The 20,051-nt window shown below is 62.0% G+C and overlaps 1 protein-coding gene across 1 annotated transcript in view; it reads right to left on the reverse strand.

Moving 5' to 3' along the window:
* Positions 1-2,456: 2,456 nt before the first annotated feature.
* LOC119103027 (midasin-like) overlaps positions 2,457-20,051 on the reverse strand; it is a 21,410-nt gene continuing 3,815 nt past the window's right edge. The window contains exons 6-10 of the mRNA XM_037226477.1: positions 10,327-10,353; positions 9,406-9,462; positions 9,254-9,375; positions 4,613-4,674; positions 2,457-2,572 (exon numbers count right to left, since the gene is read on the reverse strand). Coding sequence (XP_037082372.1) covers positions 2,457-2,572; positions 4,613-4,674; positions 9,254-9,375; positions 9,406-9,462; positions 10,327-10,353 — 384 coding nt within the window. The remainder of the gene's footprint in view (positions 2,573-4,612; positions 4,675-9,253; positions 9,376-9,405; positions 9,463-10,326; positions 10,354-20,051) is intronic.

Here is a 20,051-nt window from a genome sequence, read left to right on the forward strand (position 1 = left end):
GCCTCCTCCGGGTCGACGCCGCGTGCCGCCAGCTGACTGACGAGGTCGGCACAGCGGAGCAGGTCCAGCAAGCCGGGCCGGCTGGCGCCTGCAACCGCCGCCACACAGACTCAGGTGGGTGACGGCGAGCCGGAGCCGCAGTCCGGCGCGCATACGGCCAGCGGACAGCAGCTAACGGCGTCAGGTGCACGGCACAGCGGAGACAGCCGCTGACGGCGTCAGGTACACGGCACAGCGGAGACAGTCGCTAACGGCGTCAGGTACACGGCACGGCGGAGACAGTCGCTAACGGCGTCAGGTACACGGCACAGCGGAGACAGCCGCTGACGGCGTCAGGTGCACGGCACAGCGGAGACAGCCGCTGACAGCGTCAGGTACACGGCACAGCGGAGACAATCGCTAACGGCGTCAGGTACACGGCACAGCGGAGACAGCCGCTGACGGCGTCAGGTACACGGCACGGCGGAGACAGTCGCTAACGGCGTCAGGTACACGGCACAGCGGAGACAGCCGCTAACGGCGTCAGGTACACGGCACAGCGGAGACAGCCGCTAACGGCGTCAGGTACACGGCACAGCGGAGACAGCCGCTAACGGCGTCAGGTGCACGGCATAGCAGACACCGTGGCTAACACGTCAGGTGCACGGCAAAGCGGAGACACAGCAGATAACGGCATCAGGTACACGGTACAGCGGGAACGGCGGAGACGCAGCGTCCAGCGGCGTCAGCTGCACAGCACAGCGGAGACACAGCGGCGAACGACATCAGATGCACGTGTAACAGTGGCTCAGCTCCAGTGTTCTGGTCCGGAACACAGCGGGCGACAGCTCCCTGCTTCGCGGACCCGGCACAGCGCGGAGACACCGCCGTTCACGGCCTCCGGTGCGCGACACACAGCAGGCACAGCGCGGTGCAGCACGCGTCCGTGTGCGACAACAGTGTGCGTTTTCCGAAGTTCTGACAGCGCTAGGGCGCGCGCAACGCCGAGTGTTGTCTAAACGAGCCAATTCAGGGATTTTAGAGCGGCACCAGGATGGGAAAGTCTCGTTAACCTCTCCTCCCAAGCGAGCGATTACGGAGAGCTATTGCATCCATTTCTATGGGCAACACCATTTTCCAAATGCATCCCCGAGCAACGCCCGTTCAACATGGAAGATCACGCTGATCATAATACCCAGACACCGCCGCATCAAAAGCACGCAAGCCCATCCCGCTCCGGAGACAAACGCCCACACAAAAACAGACAGTTTGTCTTGGGCGATTTGGATACAGGCTAACTCGCTGAAACCGGCAATCCTCAACAGCAGTACGGGACGGAACTTGCCGGCAAGTTTTCGCCAAGTTCGTTGCTGCCTTCATGCTTCATTACCCTCAAATTATCCCTGGGCTGCTGACTGGTGCTTGATAACTCCACCGGAATTCTTACCTCGCAATTTCTGTAACCAGCCGTTTAGTGCTCTGCCACGTGGAAATGCTCAACCAAAAAGCGTTCCTTCATCCTGAACAAACAAGGTACCAAGCCTGGACTAGCGAGGGGAGGGGGGGGGGGGGGAATGGGGAGAGTGGCATTGTTCGACGGGGAGTCATGAGCAGGGCATCTCACTTCACTGGTGTGATCCATTTCATTGTTTTTTCGAGCAATTCTCGACTATGTATCTGAACCATTTGGACTGAGAAATGATCCGGATTCTGAGCGTTACGCACTGTCATGGCAGCATGACCGGCCGAGCTCTGAAACTCCTTACGTCCGACCTGACACTGGTGACGCGATTGTCAACAATGTGACAATGTAACAGTGGTGACCAGGCTAGTCACTGAGCTGGGCAGTCATGGCCTGGATTCAACGGAGGTGTGAGCAATTCAGTGACATTCAAAGATGAACGAAACCTTTGTTTGTGTGCATTGTGTGACGAAGTTCGCCTCTCCACGTGGTGTTTCCTCAGTGTCAAATATATATATCCTCAGTGTCAAATATAAATATATAGTCAAGGACGCACGTCACTGGCGCTCGTACCAGCTCCAAAACATATAAGAAAGTAAGTCAACAGACAGTGCGAGCACGTCTACTTTTGACATTACTGCACTTTGCCTCCGCCGCGCGCTTAAACGCGCAATTCGCGTCCAATCTGACATACAACCCGCTCCGGGTGAATGTCCCGTCCGGCCTTGAAGCAGCACTTAGTAGCTCCGCTCGCCATTTCACCCACATTGCAAGTCCAGGCAAGTCAGCGCCGCTGGCACCCAGACGCCGCTGGTCTCTGCGTCGAGCAGTCAGGGGGCGCCGCAGATGGCCGCTGGTCCCTGCGCCGAGCAGTCAGGGGGCGCCGCAGATGGCCGCTGGTCCCTGCGCCGAGCAGTCAGGGGGCGCCGCAGATGGCCGCTGGTCCCTGCGCCGAGCAGTCAGGGAGCGTCGCAGATGGCCGCTGGTCCCTGCGCCGAGCAGTCAGGCCGAGCAGTCAGAGGGCGCCACAGATGGCCGCTAGCCCCTGCGCCGAGCAGTCAGGGGGCGCCACAGATGGCCGCTGGTCCCTGCGCTGAGCAGTCAGGGAGCGCCGCAGATGGCCGCTGGTCCCTGCGCCGAGCAGTCAGGCCGAGCAGTCAGAGGGCGCCACAGATGGCCGCTAGCCCCTGCGTCGAGCAGTCAGAGGGCGCCACAGATGGCCGCTAGCCCCTGCGCCGAGCAGTCAGGGGGCGCCACAGATGGCCGCTGGTCCCTGCGCTGAGCAGTCAGGGAGCGCCGCAGATGGCCGCTGGTCCCTGTGCCGAGCAGTCAGGGAGCGTCGCAGATGGCCGGCCGGACAGGCCGCTGCCGACGGACCGTCATCACCACACCGACCGCGGCGCAGCGACTGAAGGCCGGCCTGCCGAACCGGCCGGCGCTCCCTGACGGGGTAATTATACCGGCTGTCGCGGTGTCCGGACAGCATTCAAGGCTCGGGGCTACGGATCTGGGTGACAGGCCGCCGGAAGAACAGCCACCGACGCTCGGAGCTGGACCAGCCGGAGGAGGTCAGAGGTGCAGAGGCCGCCCGAAGAACAGCCACCGACACTCAGAGCTGGACCAGCCGGAGGAGGTCAGAGGTGCAGAGGCCGCCCGAAGAACAGCCAGCGACGCTCGAAGCTGGACCAGCCGGAGGAGGTCAGAGGTGCAGAGGCCGCCGGAAGAACAGCCAGCGACGCTCGGAGCTGGACCAGCCGGAGGAGGTCAGAGGTGCGGAGGCCGCCCGAAGAACAGCCAGCGACGCTCGGAGCTGGACCAGCCGGAGGAGGTCAGAGGTGCAGAGGCCGCCGGAAGAGCAGCCACCGACGCTCGGAGCTGGACCAGCCGGAGGAGGTCAGAGATGCAGAGGCCGCCGGAAAGAACAGCCAGCGACGCTCGGAGCTGGACCAGCCGGGGGAGGTAAGACCAGGTGGACCAGCTGGAGGCGGTCCAAGGTTGGGTTGGACAGACCATGCATAGACGGCCAGGGGTGGGACAGGTACAGACGGTCAGCTGTGAACCAGGCACAGGTCAGGGGTGGACCAGGTACAGAGTCATAGGTGGACCAGGGACGGTCAGGCGTGAACCAGGTACAGACGGTGAGGTGGACTAGGCACCAACGGTCGGAGGCGGACCAGGTACAGGTCAGAGGTGGATCAGCTACAGACGGTCGGCTACATGCAGTCGGAGGTGGAACAACCGAAGACGGTAAGAGCTGGACGTGCCACGGACAGATGAGTGGCAGCGCTACAACAGACGCTGGGTGGAACAGCCAAGGACGACAGCTGACGAACCGACTACACATGGCCAGAGGTGAGCCAGCAGCAGACTGTCAGAGTAGCACCGGACCATGCCCCCCGCCATCGCGACAATCGACACCAGCGGCTGCGACGCCCAGCCACAGCGAGCCACTTTCCAATAAGTGAGTCCCCGCCACTGCTGAAGGCGTGCACGTCAGCTGACACAGCCGCCGGAGAGGCGGACCAGTCGTCCGTCAGGCGGCCAGGTGCGGTCGCCGACAGCCCGTGCGGCGGCCTCGGCCAGGCGAAGCCTCGGCCGGAGGCCTCGCGGCTTCGGGCGCCGGCGCCGGGGCGGGATCAATGACACGTCACACAGCGCGCGCCATCCGAACCGACAGCGGCGATAACGCCGACGAAATAATGGCGCGCGGCGCGGCATTCCGCCTGAGTGTGACGACGGGGCGAACGGAACAACTTCGCCCCGCCGGGGGATCGTAACTCTAACTCAGCTCTGCCACGGCGCCCCCGCCACGCCCCAGCCCTCGCGCGTCCAGTACCGGGGCTCACCGTCTACAGATCTGCTATCACAAATGCTGACCAAAGCGATTCATACTTCGGTCGGACAAGCATTTAGGCGTCAGCCAAACGTCAGCGCAAATCCGTGAAGCCATCGCTTAAGTGCATTAGGAGTTATTTGGATGGGCCATCGGGTCCGACAGCTGTCGCGCTGCCCGCCTGCCCTGCCAAAGCTCCCCGGCGCGTCTCTGGCGTCGGCATCGTCACTCACCGGCCGTCTCCATTCGGACGGCGGCGTGGAGCCGGCCGAGCGTGGCCTGCAGCCTTGGTTCTGTCAGGTGGCAGCGCGCCAGCAGCGCCGCCAGGTCCAGCTCACTCAGCCCGCCGCCCTCCTCCGGGCCCAGCATGTAGATCTCGACGCCGCGGTTCCGCATCGCCCTACGAGAGGTGGGAGAGGTCAGACGGGCGACGAGACGGTCACCAGAGCAGAACATGGGACAGGTCAGACGGGCGACGAGACGGTCACCAGGGCAGAACATAGGACAGGTCAGACGGGCGACGAGACGGCCACCAGGGAGAGGGTGGCAAGGATCAGACGGGCGGTGAGACGGTCACCAGGGATGGAGGTAGGAGAGGTCAGACGGGCGACGAGACGGTCACCAGAGCAGAACATGGGACAGGTCAGACGGGCGACGAGACGGTCACCAGGGCAGAACATAGGACAGGTCAGACGGGCGACGAGACGGCCACCAGGGAGAGGGTGGCAAGGATCAGACGGGCGGTGAGACGGTCACCAGGGATGGAGGTGGGAGAGGTCAGATGAGCGGTGAGACGGTCACCAGGCTTGGAGGTGGGAGAGGTCAGACGGGCGGTGAGGCGGTCACCAGGGATGGAGGTGGGAGAGGTCAGATGAGCGGTGAGACGGTCACCAGGCTTGGAGGTGGGAGAGGTCAGACGAGCGGTGAGACGGTCACCAGGGATGGAGGTGGGAGAGGTCACACGAGCGGTGAGACGGTCACCAGGGATGGAGGTGGGAGAGGACAGATGAGCGGTGAAACGGCCACCAGGCTTGGAGGTGGGAGAGGTCAGATGAGCGGTGAGACGGTCACCAGGTTGGAGGTGGGAGAGGTCAGACGGGCGGTGAGGCGGTCACCAGGGATGGAGGTGGGAGAGGTCAGATGAGCGGTGAGACGGTCACCAGGCTTGGAGGTGGGAGAGGTCAGACGGGCGGTGAGGCGGTCACCAGGGATGGAGGTGGGAGAGGTCACACGAGCGGTGAGACGGTCACCAGGGATGGAGGTGGGAGAGGTCAGATGAGCGGTGAGACGGTCACCAGGGTTGGAGGTGGGAGAGGTCAGACGGGCGGTGAGGCGGTCACCAGGGATGGAGGTGGGAGAGGTCAGATGAGCGGTGAAACGGCCACCAGGCTTGGAGGTGGGAGAGGTCAGATGAGCGGTGAGACGGTCACCAGGGTTGGAGGTGGGAGAGGTCAGACGAGCGCTAACACGGTCACCAGGGTTGGAGGTGGGAGAGGTAAGACCCGCGGTGACACGGTCACCAGGGCGAGAGGAGAGAGAGGTCAGACGAGCAGCGCCACAACGACAAACGGCCGGCGGGACGTCACACGGCGTTGTTGGCGTCTGCTGATGCAGGCTGGCGGTCAGGCGAACTACAAGGTGTTCAAACAAAACCGCGTCAAACGCAGCTTAGCCTTTGCCTTTCTGTGACTGTGGACAATCATTCGGCTTGTACTTGACGCCGGAAGAGCGCAGGCAATGCTTGAAATGAATGGTTGAGCGAACAAAGCAGAACAATCGCATGTACAGTTAGGACCAGTTGGTGTTTTTGCGCCATAAACACACCGGCTCGGCTTAGCACGGATTCAAATTCCAATGCTGCCCACTCTGGAAGCCTGGAATGCATTTTCGAAGTACACAGGCAGTACATCGTTCACTCCTCTTTGCAACATTTACACAGCCAATGAATGTCAAGGAATGAATACGAATACATATAAATGGGATAAAGCGCTTTGTGCCGCAAAGGGCACCGAGGGCGGCCATCATTTCAGTGAGAACCATAACAAAATCAGCTAATGGCATACCAATCAATCCGGTCCTAACACATAGTGCATAGACTTGCCTTGAAAAGAAACATCTGACCCGCTCTGTGTAATTTCCGCATCGGCAACGTATGCGATGCACCTCCTTCCGTCGCCACACACGACTAAGCGCTTGAAGCCGGCGGGTCGCCACAGCGGGCCATGCCCTCCCCCGGTCCCCGAGCCCGCTTCCCGGGCGCCCTCCCCCGGTCCCCGAGCCCGCTTCCCGGGTACGCTCCCCCGGTCCCCGAGCCCGCTTCCCGGGTACGCTCCCCCGGTCCCCGAGCCCGCTTCCCGGGTACGCTCCCCCGGTCCCCGAGCCCGCTTCCCGGGTACGCTCCCCCGGTCCCCGAGCCCGCTTCCCGGGCGCCCTCCCCCGGTCCCCGAGCCCGCTTCCCGGGTGCCCTCCCCCGGTCCCCGAGCCCGCTTCCCGGACGCCCTCCCCCGGTCCCCGAGCCCGCTTCCCGGGTACGCTCCCCCGGTCCCCGAGCCCGCTTCCCGGGTGCCCTCCCCCGGTCCCCGAGCCCGCTTCCCGGACGCCCTCCCCCGGTCCCCGAGCCCGCTTCCCGGGTACGCTCCCCCGGTCCCCGAGCCCGCTTCCCGGGTAAGCCCCCCGACACAAGCAGCGCCGATTAGCATAGTGCGCCGCCAGTGGCGCCGTCTTCGGCCCAGCCGGCGGCCGCCTGCCGGAGCGGCAGCCGGGTCTGTTTTCCGTTGGCGTCACCTAATTGGGCGCCGCTGTCACCGAGCCGGCCCCCGGGAGCGGCGGCGGCAGCGGCGGTGGTGATGGTGGCGGGCCGCACCGCCGCCGTGGGCGGTGGAGAGCGCGCCGGCCGGCCCGCCATCCGTCACATCACGCAGCATCGGCTGTTGGGGCGCGCCGCCGCCGATGACGCCGCCGCACGGCCACCGGCACGCGGCCGCGCCCGGTTGACCGAGACGCCTCCCGAGGCGGCTCGAAGACGACGCGCTGGGGCGGCGCACGCGCGGCAGGCGGCGGCGAGGAGCCCGCCGACGCGCTGCCAGTCCGTGACGGCACTGGGCCCGGCGGAGAGCCGCGCCGAATGTCTACCGTTGCCGACACCACGGCCGTGTTCGCCACGTCACTCGTCAGTGCCGACGCTCCGGCACTAGAGCTCCGTCGCTCAGGCGACTGTGGCCGCACATAAACAGGCGGTCCACGGAAGCACCGGCCGCTCACGGGGGCGCCGCAGCTGAGCGCGCGGCCGGGCGCGCGCGGCAGCAGCCAACAAATGCTCTACCGCACATTCCCAACGCATGGATGCAACCTTCCGGAGCTATTATTTACCGCATGAATGATGGCCCCTAAATCAAAATACAGACGGTATTGCGCGATAAATTCGATGGTTGGAAGCTATCATGATGTGAAGTCAGGGTTATTATACGGCAACAATTAACAGTCGTTCGAGAATTTCGGCTAACAAACCGCCTTTTGCTTGCACAGACTCCAATTGTCATGTCATCACTAGCCTGGGAACTTCCTTCAGCGTTCATCAAAGTTTGTATGACGCCACAACTCTGCCTACAGTTGGAAAGAGAGCTGCCAAACCCACACACACACACACTAGCCGTCACACGTGCCGGATTAAGAAATACACACAAACGTGAACAAACAAGAACATCCGATAAACTTTAACGTCCAACACTCAGTTGGGCCAGTATTTTCAGTCACTTATAACGCAAAAGGCGAACTAAGTCAACTGGCATGCACAGCCGGCGCCGCTGAGCCCAAACAAACATCAACTATCAGAGTGATGTGTGTTTGTAGCTCCAGCCGATAAGGGCCAACCAACACACACTCTGTCTTAAGTAGGTGGTGATGTGAAATGTAGCCACCCATTTAAACACGTTGATAAATATGTATGTAAGAACGCGATGATTGCTGTGCAGGTAATCAAAGGCAGTGCCCTAAAACTTATGACAATAGAGCTTTGCGAGCGCGTGTGATTTCTTCAAAATAGGTGACGATCAGGCGGGCCAGAAAACTTCCGCAACTTTCCGTTTCACGTTGCGAAAGAAAACGCTCTACAGCGCAGACTAGCGCCAAACGACGGACCCAGCCCCGTGTGCAGTGGGCCTTCGGGTCCCGTCGCCATACCACCATGGCATGTACTGCGCCGTAAAGTCGGCACCAATGCCGTCTATTGACCTATTGCTACTGACCTCAACATAACACACGTTCATGACGATCCATAAAGCCCGCTATAGTGAGGTCAAAGCGAGCAGGACAAAATGCAGCGTAGGCAAGATCATACACCGAAAAACCGTACCATAGGAAAGAGCGGCGATGTCATGACGTTCCTAATCGCAACGTAACAATCCTCCCTCGGCCTTGCAATCCGATCAAACGCTGAGTGATTCTATTTGTAGCACCCTTTGCACAGCTTCTCGCCAGTCGCCATCAGCAGAGCAGCACACCGCTCTTGCCGACGACAGCGGACGACCTCATCAGCGAGGGCGTCTGACGATGATTGCCGGTGATGCGTGGTGCTATGGCATAACTGTACCGATGATGATGGCGTAACGGTAATTATGACAGCATGGTAGATGAGAGCGTTATTTCTGACGCAATTATTCACGCGTCGATGCTGGAGTTAGACCTCATTTGGTTCTATATTTGGAGAGGAAATGGGCATATTTGGGAAAAGGGTTATTACCACACTTGCAACAACCAGAACGTATAAGTTCATAATCCAACGCATGCCCCATATGGTGCTACTGCTGCCGAGCTTGAGCGCAGCCGCCGCTATCCCTACCGCAGTTACCGCACGGCAGATGGGCGATATTTACCCCAGCTAGCGTTGAGCGGTGTCCGTCAGCTCCAGCGGGGCCCAGCTCCTGACGTCCACAAGGGTGCAACCCGAGCGCTGGCGGCCGGCCGGCCCGCACCTCACTGACCTGGAGATCTCGCCGTGGCGCGGGTCCATGGCCAGCAGCAGCCGGAAGTGAGGGTGCGGCCGGACGGTGGGTACCAGGCCATCGATCACGCCCCGCTCGCTCAGCTCCAGCACGCCGCCCGGCTCCAGCAGCGCATTCAGCCGGTCCAGCACCGAGGCCGGGCAGAAGTTGACGTTGTCCACCAGCAGCCAGTCGCCGGCCCGCAGAGCCTGGAGTCAGAGTCACCGCCGGTCACAGTCACACCAGCAGCCGGTCGCTGGCCCGCAGAGCCTGGAGTCAGTGTCACCGCCGGTCACGGTCACACCAGCAGCCAGTCGCCGGCCCGCACAGTCACACCAGCAGCCGGTCGCTGGCCCGCAGAGCCTGGAGTCACAGTCGCCGCCGGTCACAGTCACACCAGCAGCCGGTCGCCGGCCCGCAGTCACACCAGCAGCCAGTCGCCGGCCCGCAGAGCCTGAATTCAGTGTCACCGCCGGTCACAGTCACACCAGCAGCCAGTCGCCGGCCCGCAGTCACACCAGCAGCCAGTCGCCGGCCCGCAGAGCCTGAAGCCATAGTCACCGCCGGTCACAGTCACACCGGCAGCCAGTCGCCGGCCCGCAGAGCCTGAAGCCATAGTCACCGCCGGTCACAGTCACACCAGCAGCCAGTCGCCGGCCCGCAGAGCCTGGAGTCAGTGTCACCGCCGGTCACAGTCACACCAACGGCCAGTCGCCGGCCCGCAGAGCCTGGAGTCACAGTCACCGCCGGTCACAGTCACACCAACAGCCAGTCGCCGGCCCGCACGGTCACACCAGCAGCCGGTCGCCGGCCCGCAGAGCCTGGAGTCAGTGTCACCGCCGGTCACAGTCACACCAGCAGCCAGTCGCCGGCCCGCACAGTCACACCAGCAGCCGGTCGCCGGCCCGCAGAGCCTGGAGTCAGTGTCACCGCCGGTCACAGTCACACCAGCAGCCAGTCGCCGGCCCGCACAGTTACACCAGCAGCCGGTCGCTGGCCCGCAGAGCCTGGAGTCACAGTCACTGCCAGTCACGGTCACACCAGCAGCCAGTCGCCGGCCCGCACAGTCACACCAGCAGCCGGTTGCTGGCCCGCAGAGCCTGGAGTCACAGTCACTGCCGGTCACGGTCACACCAGCAGCCAGTCGCCGGCCCGCACAGTCACACCAGCAGCCAGTCGCCGGCCCGCACAGTCACACCAGCAGCCGGTTGCTGACTCGCAGAACCTGGAGTCACAGTCACTGCCGGCCACAGGCGCGCCATCAGCAGCATCAATTCACTAACCTTGCCAAATGCAGCGACAGAGGCGGCGTAAACAACGGATGACTTGGCCAAGCCAAGCCCTACGGCAATCTAGCTTGGCGGCCAGATATAACAACCCCCGAACACCATCAGCACAGGACCTCCACGTACTAACACACCAACTCCTCGTGTCCAGCCAACACAGCTCCGGGGCCCTAGCTCACTTAGTTCCGGAGCCCCAGCTCACACAGATCCCCAGCTCAGTCAACCCCCAGGGTCCCAGATCACACAGTCCCCGTGGTCCCTGCACACTCAACCCCCAAATCATTGCTCACACAGCCCCGGGGTCCCAGCTCACTTAGCCACGGAGTCCCAGCTCACTCAGCCCCTGAGTCCCAGCTCACTCACCCTCGGGGTCCCAGCACAATTAGTCTTGGGGTCCCAGGTCACTCCGCCTCCGGAAGCTCAGCTCACTCAGCCGAGGAGTCCTAGCTCACTCCGCCCTGGAATCCCTGCTTCCTCAGCCCGCGGGGTCCCAGCACTGCTTGCTCGAAGCAACAGGCCGAGCAAAACAGACGGCGGCAATCGCCCAAGCCATACCGTAAAGCGGCCGTTTTTACAGCGCGGTGGCCGTTCGGACGAGACTCCGGCGGGGGAACATTGGGACCGGCAATACGACTGGACGAGGCAAACACAGCCCGCAACACAGCGAAAACAGGCCGACAGCGCAGTCGACAGCCGGCTCTGAAAGCGGCGCGGCGCGGGACCGCTGCGACAAACAGCGCAGTCAACAGCCGGCTCTGAACGCGGCGCGGTGCGGGACCGCTGCGACAAATAGCGCGTGAGAAATCGATCAACCATGAGAGAAAACACGCCCGGCGTCACTTACACGGAGTGTCGAGCGATGGGCTCTGGCCGCGGAAGCCACACACTGGGAGCGCCAGGGACGATAATTAATGGCGGCAGGCACGCTGCAGGCCGCCATCTCAAAATGAATGCGCGGAAAAGCCGGAGCGTTGAGAGCCGCACAAGCCGGCCGAAAAACAGCGCGACCACAGTGCTATTCGACAGATCTGAGCCACAACATCCTGAGCCTCCAAGGTCTTCCGAACGGTTGCGTCAGTCGGCACGTCACACCACAGTGTCCGGCAGACGAAGCCGCCACTAACTTTCGCCGAGAACACTTTAATAAATCAGTCAATTGCCGGCCGAACTGGATTTCCCCCGACACCACAAACGGAACAACAGCGCCGATCGTCTCCACGGGCGAGCGGCGCGCGCCGGCCGGCCGGCCGCCTTTGCGGGGCCGGCGGACCAACTGGACCGACCCGACCCGGACATGCGCCGGCGCCCCAGCCGGAGGTGAAATGCTGATGTGACGAGCGGGGCCAGCTGCATGCTGAACATTTCGGGCGGACATGGACGCAGGTCGCTGTCGCTTGGGTCAGATAAGAGTTTGTCGTGGAAACGGCGTGGGGTGTGTGAACCTCAACAAGCGGCCTTTTAACTGGTACAAAGCAACGACACGTAAATAATGCAACACACGACTCCTACATGATAACTGAGGTCAGAGTTCGATAGGGTGAAGCGAAGCAGATAGAACGACGCCAGCTCTATGATAATTTACATAACGCGACTTACGATACAAACTATTAAACAAAACCTCGACAATCCCATGGCTGCATCTTTCAAGACAAGACCACAAACAATAAAAGATGGGCCACGGGGAGGGCCTGCCTACGAAAAAGTTGTTTCCAAAGAGAGGTGTATTACCAACTTACATCTCAACAAAATGGGTCAAGGTCAAACAACACACTTGTAATGAAATCTGCTAATCAGAGATAACTTTTTAGTCACTGGTGTTGGGCGGCGGCCAGTTACCAGACACAGTGCTGGCACAGCGCTGTCCAGCTCGACAATTTACTGCCACAGGGGCTCTTGCGTGTGGAGGCGTGTTTGTGACAGGCGCGCCGGCTCCGGGGCCAAGTCCGAGCCGTCGGCGCGAGGCATGCCGATCCCAGCGGTCGTTCCCGGGACCGGGACCGCTGCAGGCTCCGCCCACACGCCTCCCCCCCCCCCCCACCCCACCCCACTCCATCCCCACCCACACCGATCACACCACCCTCGCAGAGGCCACTGTCGGCTGGGCAGGCTCACCGCCGTGTGTAAACAGCACGCCCGGCCACCTGACCAGCTAACATAAGTTATTTCTGAGGAAGTTTCTTGTCATGCTTTACAGAGCACAGTCTATCCATGACACAGGAACCGGCGTACATTACGCATAGCCGTGACTCGGCGTCGCTTACAAAGAGCGATGCCATCCATAAAGTGGTGTGCGTAGTGGACGGTCGTCAATCAGCGCCGCAGCTCCTCAGGCGCCGGCTGGCTGATGGCTGTCCTGCAGCTCGCGCCGTTCCTGATCGCCACGCACAGCACACCGGGTCATGCTGGCGGCCGGCGGCGGAGGAACTTGCTGGGTCGATCGGCGTGGGACGCATTCCAAACGGGCCGCCAACTCCCGCCGCACGTCCAACTGGCGCACGGGCCGTGAGCGGAGGCGGCGAACTGTCCGTGCCCGGTCTGTCCGTCCAACTGGCACACGGGCCGTGAGCGGAGGCGGCGAACTGTCCGTGCCCGGTCTGTCCGTGCCCGGTCTGTCCGTGCCCGGTCTGTCCGTGCCCGGTCCGTCCGTGCCCGGTCTGTCCGTGCCTGGTCTGTCCGTGCCCGGTCTGTCCGTGCCCGGTGGGGGCGCGGGCAGCAGGGAAACATTACCAATGTAGCGGACGGAACAGAACGTCTTTCCATACATTTATTATGTGGCCGCTGATAAGCCAGAGGGAAGTTAAACGCCTAGGAAACGGTCTGTCTAGCATCTGCTCTCCCTCAGGTTTCGCTGAAATGAATTAGTAATTTTCCATCACAGGTAGCTCAGCCACAACTGATGTTCGAGCAAAAGTTCAGGCGCTCGCACAGCTTTTACACCGCGCGTGGGCGAGGCACGTGCACTGTGCAGGCCTCTCACTGGCGGGTCAATGAGCCCATCGGACGAGTCAATGAGCCCGTCAGCGGGGCAGTCATCAGACCCGGTCAGATGAGGTACACGGGATGAATTTTGGTCTAGACCGGAGGTGCAACCAGCAAGGGCGTGGTCAGGGCTCAGAGGGAAGGCCGAACGATGCGACCATGCCTGGCCCGGCGCTTGCATATCCCCCATCCCCCTCCCACTTGACCTACTGAACGAACACGGTCCGTGCATAAGGCCTCGTGCCGGGGCTTCAGCCGAACACGCCAGCACGGCTGTCCCCTCAGATGGTCGCTCTGCCCAGCCGCGGCGTGGGGCCGCATCCCCAGGGCACCGCCGGCAGGAAATGACACGTCCGTCCCGTCGAGCACCGTTGCCTCCACCGGCCGCTGAGCGACAGCCGAAACAAAGGTAGGCCGCCGCGGCTCAGGTGCTCCCCGACGACCCCCCCCCCTCCCCTCCCCCCCCCGGGCGCGCACTGCACACATATCTCACGCCCAGACGCTGGCCACTGCCATACCGCTCAGAAATGGAGGGGCTCGGCCGCGCCGGTATTTGCGTCCTGCCACATAGACAAGTCCATTAGGTTATTTACCCACCCGGGGCCCCAAGACTGGTTTACCAGGCGGCCGGCTGTCCCAGCCGCAGCTGGGGCGCCACCTGGCGCCCCGCAGGGTGGCGGACCAGGGGAGCTGGACGGTCCCCGTGAGGCGCGGCAGGAGCCGGCAAGGACTCGCGGCCACCAGCCACGCCTCTGAGAAAGATCCTCTAGATATACCATTGCGGCCACGCGGAGCGCGCCTGCGTGTCATGACTACGTAAAATGGAGCCCGCCGCTCACCGCTGACCGGGAGCCTCCCCGTACTCGGCTGTGAAGAGCCGCAACGCACGGCCTTGGTGCAGGCAGATGGAACTGCTCATCTGACACGTCGAGAGAAAAAAATAATACAACAGATCTTTTAATGTCCATGCGAAAAATCCAAACGATCTTAATGAATCGCATCGCTAATTATCCCCGGCCGGCATGCCGGCCGCATGTTTTTCACTTTCCGCATCACATCAATACGGAGGGGGAGGGTGGTGGTAAAGGGGGGGGGGGGGGCTGATCAGATGAGGGTGCCAGCGGCGCGCCCATGGGCGGACAACGGCGTCCGGCCACGCCCACGAGCAGCGGCGCGGCGGCACCACTGGCCACGTGGCCAGGCCGCTGGGAAATACGCCAATAACCTAATGACACGTTACACATAACAACACAGGCGGCGGACAGAAAAAAACATCATGCAACTGGCAGCGCGCGAATGAGCGTGCCGGTGTGAGGGACGCCGAACGCCAGCGCACGCCGGAGGGCAGCGGGCCGCCGTCAGCGGGACCGGACTCTGCCGCCGGTCTCGGCGCCGCGCCGGTAAATGACCTGAGCAAACAAACGTCCCATCCGGGGCCGACTGGCGGAGCGCCGGCCCGAGCCGGGACAGCCTCGCCGGCACCACCACAAAAACGCCGCGCGCCCGCCGCCGTGGACGCAGGATCAATGGGCGATCCACGCGGTGCGGAGGAGCCGGAGAAGCCGGAGGAGCCGGAGCCGACGAGAGCGGGCGGCACGGGACGAGCCGCCCGCGGCCCGGTGTGATCGGCCGGTGGCTGGGGCGCCACCGCCAGTCGGCAGCGGCGTGCCCGGCGCCGGCGCGACCTTCGAGGACCAGACGATAGTCTACGAGCTGCGATCAGCCAGTGTCCGTTGCTGCGGGGAAACTACGGCGGTCTCAACGGGGCGGCCTGGTGCACCTCTCATTGGCCCTGACTGCGATCGGTCCGGTCGCAGACGCCCAGCCAGCTCCGTGATCGGTCCGGCCGCAGACGCCCAGCCAGCTCCGCGATCAGTCCGGCCGCAGACGCCCAGCCAGCTCCGCGATCGGTCCGGTCGCAGACGCCCAGCCAGCTCCGTGATCGGTCCGGCCGCAGACGCCCAGCCAGCCCCGTGATCGGTCCGGCCGCAGACGCCCAGCCAGCTCCGCGATCGGTCCGGCCGCAGACGCCCAGCCAGCCCCGTGGGTGGCTTGGTGCACCTCTCATTGGCCCTGACCGCGATCGGTCCGGCCGCAGACGCCCAGCCAGCTCCGCGATCGGTCCGGCCGCAGACGCCCAGCCAGCCCCGTGGGTGGCCTGGTGCACCTCTCATTGGCCCTGACCGCGATCGGTCCGGCCGCAGACGCCCAGCCAGCTCCGCGATCGGTCCGGCCGCAGACGCCCAGCCAGCCCCGTGATCGGTCCGGCCGCAGACGCCCAGCCAGCTCCGTGATCGGTCCGGTCGCAGACGCCCAGCCAGCTCCGCGATCGGTCCGGCCGCAGACGCCCAGCCAGCTCCGTGATCGGTCCGGCCGCAGACGCCCAGCCAGCTCCGCGATCGGTCCGGCCGTAGACGCCCAGCCAGCTCCGTGATCGGTCCGGTCGCAGACGCCCAGCCAGCTCCGTGATCGGTCCGGTCGCAGACGCCCAGCCAGCTCCGCGATCGGTCCGGCCGCAGACACCCAGCCAGCCCCGTGATCGGTCCGGCCGCAGACGCCCAGCCAGCCCCGTGATCAGTCCGGCCGCAGACGCCCAGCCAGCTCCGTGGGTGGCTTGGTGCACCTCTCATTGGCCCTGACCGCGATCGGTCCGGCCGCAGACGCCCAGCCAGCTCCGTGATCGCCAGGCCTCATCGACACGGCCAACAGTGTCAAGGTCCGCGCCCCAGCGGCGGATAGCACACCAGGCATGATCGCCCGACACCAACACGCCTGCCAGCATGGCGGCCGTGACCTTGACTGACCTTGACCAGCATGCTGTCGACCCACTCGAAGCAGCCGCCGGCGTTGACGGTGCGGTGCCGGGCGGCGGCGGCGGCCAGCTCTGCGGCGCGCGCGGCCAGCGGCGCCGCCCGCTCCGAGGCGAGCAGCGCAAGCAGGCGGCCGACAGCGGCGCACGTGGCCGACAGCTGCTCCGCCTCCTGCGCCGGGGTCCGGCCGCCGGCTGGGGCACAGAGCTCCGTCACACCAACACATCGCACCACATCACAGCCGACATCGCACCAACGAGTCACCAACCGACACCGCGGCGATAATCGCCCTGACCGCAACAATCGCGCTCATTCAAAGTCACAAGGAGCAGGAGAGGGTCGTCCACAGGCACTGCGATACAAACAGTGGAGGGCGTGCAGTCGCGGGGAAGGCGGCGGGGCGCTGGACGTACCGCCGTCGCCGCAGGCCAATGCGCAGCTTTGGAGAGAGGGTCACGTAGACTCGGCGGCCGTGAGAAAACGTGCACCACAGCCGGTAAACGGCCGCGCACGCCCACCCATCCCCATGCATACACACGGCGTCCACACACTGCACGGAACGCTGGAACGCAGATGACGGAAGGCGTGTCCGATTTCACAAACTGATAATTACTATATCGGCCGGCACTCCGTGTGCACAACCAGCTGCTCCTTGAGAAGGTTACGCCGCTTACCACACCCCGTGAGACACGCACCGTTGTGAAGCTCTCCACACGGGGGCACATCGAGCTAATTATGCCATGCAATCGAAATGCCGAGTTGTGGCTATCCAATCGGCTTAAGAGACTACTACGCGCAAGATAGGCCCCACCATGCCATAACCCGCAGGTCGCTAAAGCACAACAGCGCACAGAAGTTCCAAACAAGAAATCCGCCGAGCGTCGTAACCACCGCTTAGGCCACTTCCGAACGTTTTACGCTCCTGTGAGATCCCCCAGACCTTTGGGTCGAGCCTGTGGCGCACTCCGTGACATCTCTCAAAGAGATGGGCAAAGACAATAAACCTGCCCATAACGGCGAGCGCAAGCCAGGTCACTCCCCGCCGACACCACGGCTTCAGTATATTTTCGCTGTGCCGCGCTATTTGCACGGCTGAACACCAGCGTCTCCCGGGAAGACTGCAGAGAACGCGAGTCGATGCCCCAGACACCCAAAAAGCCAGCGTCACCTGACACAGAGTTCCCACTTCCTTTATGCTTAGCCAGCGCGGGAAATAATAATTTCCTGCGGCGGCGGAGGCGGGCGACGGGGAAGGGGAGTTGAGGTCGGCGGGAAGAGGCAGTTGAAGCCGGCGGCGGGCAGGGGAGTTGAGGCCGGCGGGAAGAGGCAGTTGGAGCCGGCGGCGGGCAGGGGAGTTGAGGCCGGCGGGAAGAGGCAGTTGGAGCCGGCGGTGGGCAGGGGAGTTGAGGCCGGCAGGAAGAGGCAGTTGGAGCCGGCGGTGGGCGGGGGAGTTGAGGCCGGCGGGAAGAGGCAGTTGAAGCCGGCGGTGGACGGGAGAGTTAAGGCCGGCGGGAAGAGGTAGTTGGAGCCGGCGGTGGGCGGGGGAGTTGAGGCCGGCGGGAAAAGGCAGTTGAAGCCGGCGGTGGGCGGGGGAGTTGAGGCCGGCGACGGAAGGGCGAAGGGAGGGGCGTAGTTGAATCTGGCGACAGCAGGAGGGGACGTAGTTGAAGCCGGCGCACGGCGGGTCTACGCTGAAAATGTCAGACGCGAAATCACCGACGCAGGAGCCATGAGTGCCGCGGCCGCCGCCGCTCTAATTCGGCAGCTCAGGCGGAGCGCTGTTCATATCTCAGGCAGCGGTCACCCATTTGGCACTTCACGCTTGAAATTCCTGGACAGGTGCGTTCGAATAACAGCTCCAGCTTGGTCCGCCTGGCCTTTGAATAAGCTTATTATGTATTTGGGCCGTTGTTTATTATGCAGAAGACCATCCGTATGCATTAGCAGCTAGTCACAGAGGCTTAGAGGAGAGGCATCCCTCTTCATTGGAGTTCCAGCCGCGGCGCTCCGGATTTGCAGCAAGACACGGCGCTTAAGGTTCAGGCGCGGGTGGAGCATCGCAGGCGACAAGGGAAACGAGGTGGAAACTGCACCCGCCAGCTGAGAAACAGCCTATCGCTGGCTGCGAGGCACCACCTCTTACCAATCTCAGCGCGTTATCTATTATTCAAAACTACTTCTGGTTTAGTAATTTGAAACGAAGTATTTCATAGCAATGGGCACCAAAATAGTCGAGCTCAGTTTCACGACCACATATTCCACAGTCAGGCGTGGCAATTATCGGAAAACGTCGCGAGCACTACAGCTATGAGCTGTCGTTTATTGATGCTTTAGGGCGCAACGACTGCAACGGTCATTTCGCGCCCAAATGACAACAGCAGTTTAAATCTTTTTTAATGGACACCCAACAACAGGATGGACATGACAGCGAGCGGTCATGTCCTCGCCCACCATGCGTTCCACTGACCCCATAGCGAGCGTAATCACGGGCGCCACACAGAGTCGGGAGCGCGCGCAAACCGCAGACGGTCATGCGAGGAAGTGGAATGGAGTGGAGTGGAAACCAGTGCCATGGACTAGCCAATGGAAACCAGTGCCACCCTCTTTCACGGCTTACAAAGGCCGTAACGTCCACTCACTGAACAGCCGACCAGGACCTTCAGCAGCAGCCCAGTTAGCATCACTTAATTGATATTCAGTTCAAATCGGAGTAATTGCTGTTAAATGTAGTCGTAGCTCCACGATCCATTGAGTAAACAAAGTACTTCATACAAAACAAAGCAATGTTTCGTCGTGTGCTTGTCCCGTATAGTATGCTAATTTGCAGCGCACGTAGCTTCTAATTCTAATTCTGGCGCATGTAGATTGTTTTGAATCCAGATGGTTCCAATTGAAGAATGAAGACTTGGACCCCAACGAAATGCTACTGTATTCATACAAACCCAGATAAGGAATCGAAGGCACCCAGATGAAGGCAAAGTACCTATAATACAACGATGGCAGCGTAACGAAAACGACGGAACAATCTCACGCAGCCAATCTGATGCATCCTGTTTTAATTGTATCATTTTCTGACCTGGCAAACTGTATCTTTGCGAACCCTTTCGACCCACCACCTTCGCGGCTGTAGATGAGGTGATCGTGGTCGCACATACTTATCCTAAACTCTAACTTACCTAAGTCTAAGCCCCTATTCCTTACTATCTTTCCCTTACCCCCACATCCTACTGTCTTTTCGACACATCTATGTCATTGCGACGGGTACAATAAACAAATGTGTGAGTCAACATCGGACGCGCCGGTATCACAACGCCATACAAGACAGTCAGATCAAATAACATACAATACAGTGTTGCCATTACGCCCTTTCCTCCCCACACCCCATACCGACGAGATTGCCTGAAAAACTAAAAACATAGTTAAACGCAGCGTTAGCTAGGTTGGAAATAGCGTTACCGCGGACAGGAAAACTGGACTGTGTTAGCACTGGGTCACCTTACAGCGTGAGACAGCCGGGCGGCACAGGGCCCGATGGGCTTCGAAAGCATTAGCCAGCCAATCCCGTACCTGGTAAGCCCTTGAAACGGAGCCAGACAAACACCAGAGCAAACGTTCACTAGCATCTTCATGCGAGACATCTGCGACCGGCGAGCGAGGGCAGGAGCGCCGCCCCTCCGGCGTACCTGGCGCCATCGAGCGTTTGACCTCCTCCCAGATGGTCAG

Source organism: Pollicipes pollicipes, unplaced genomic scaffold (genome assembly GCF_011947565.3).
Source record: "Pollicipes pollicipes isolate AB1234 unplaced genomic scaffold, Ppol_2.1 Scaffold_5724;HRSCAF=6776_pilon_pilon_pilon, whole genome shotgun sequence".
Taxonomy (NCBI): domain Eukaryota; kingdom Metazoa; phylum Arthropoda; class Thecostraca; order Pollicipedomorpha; family Pollicipedidae; genus Pollicipes; species Pollicipes pollicipes.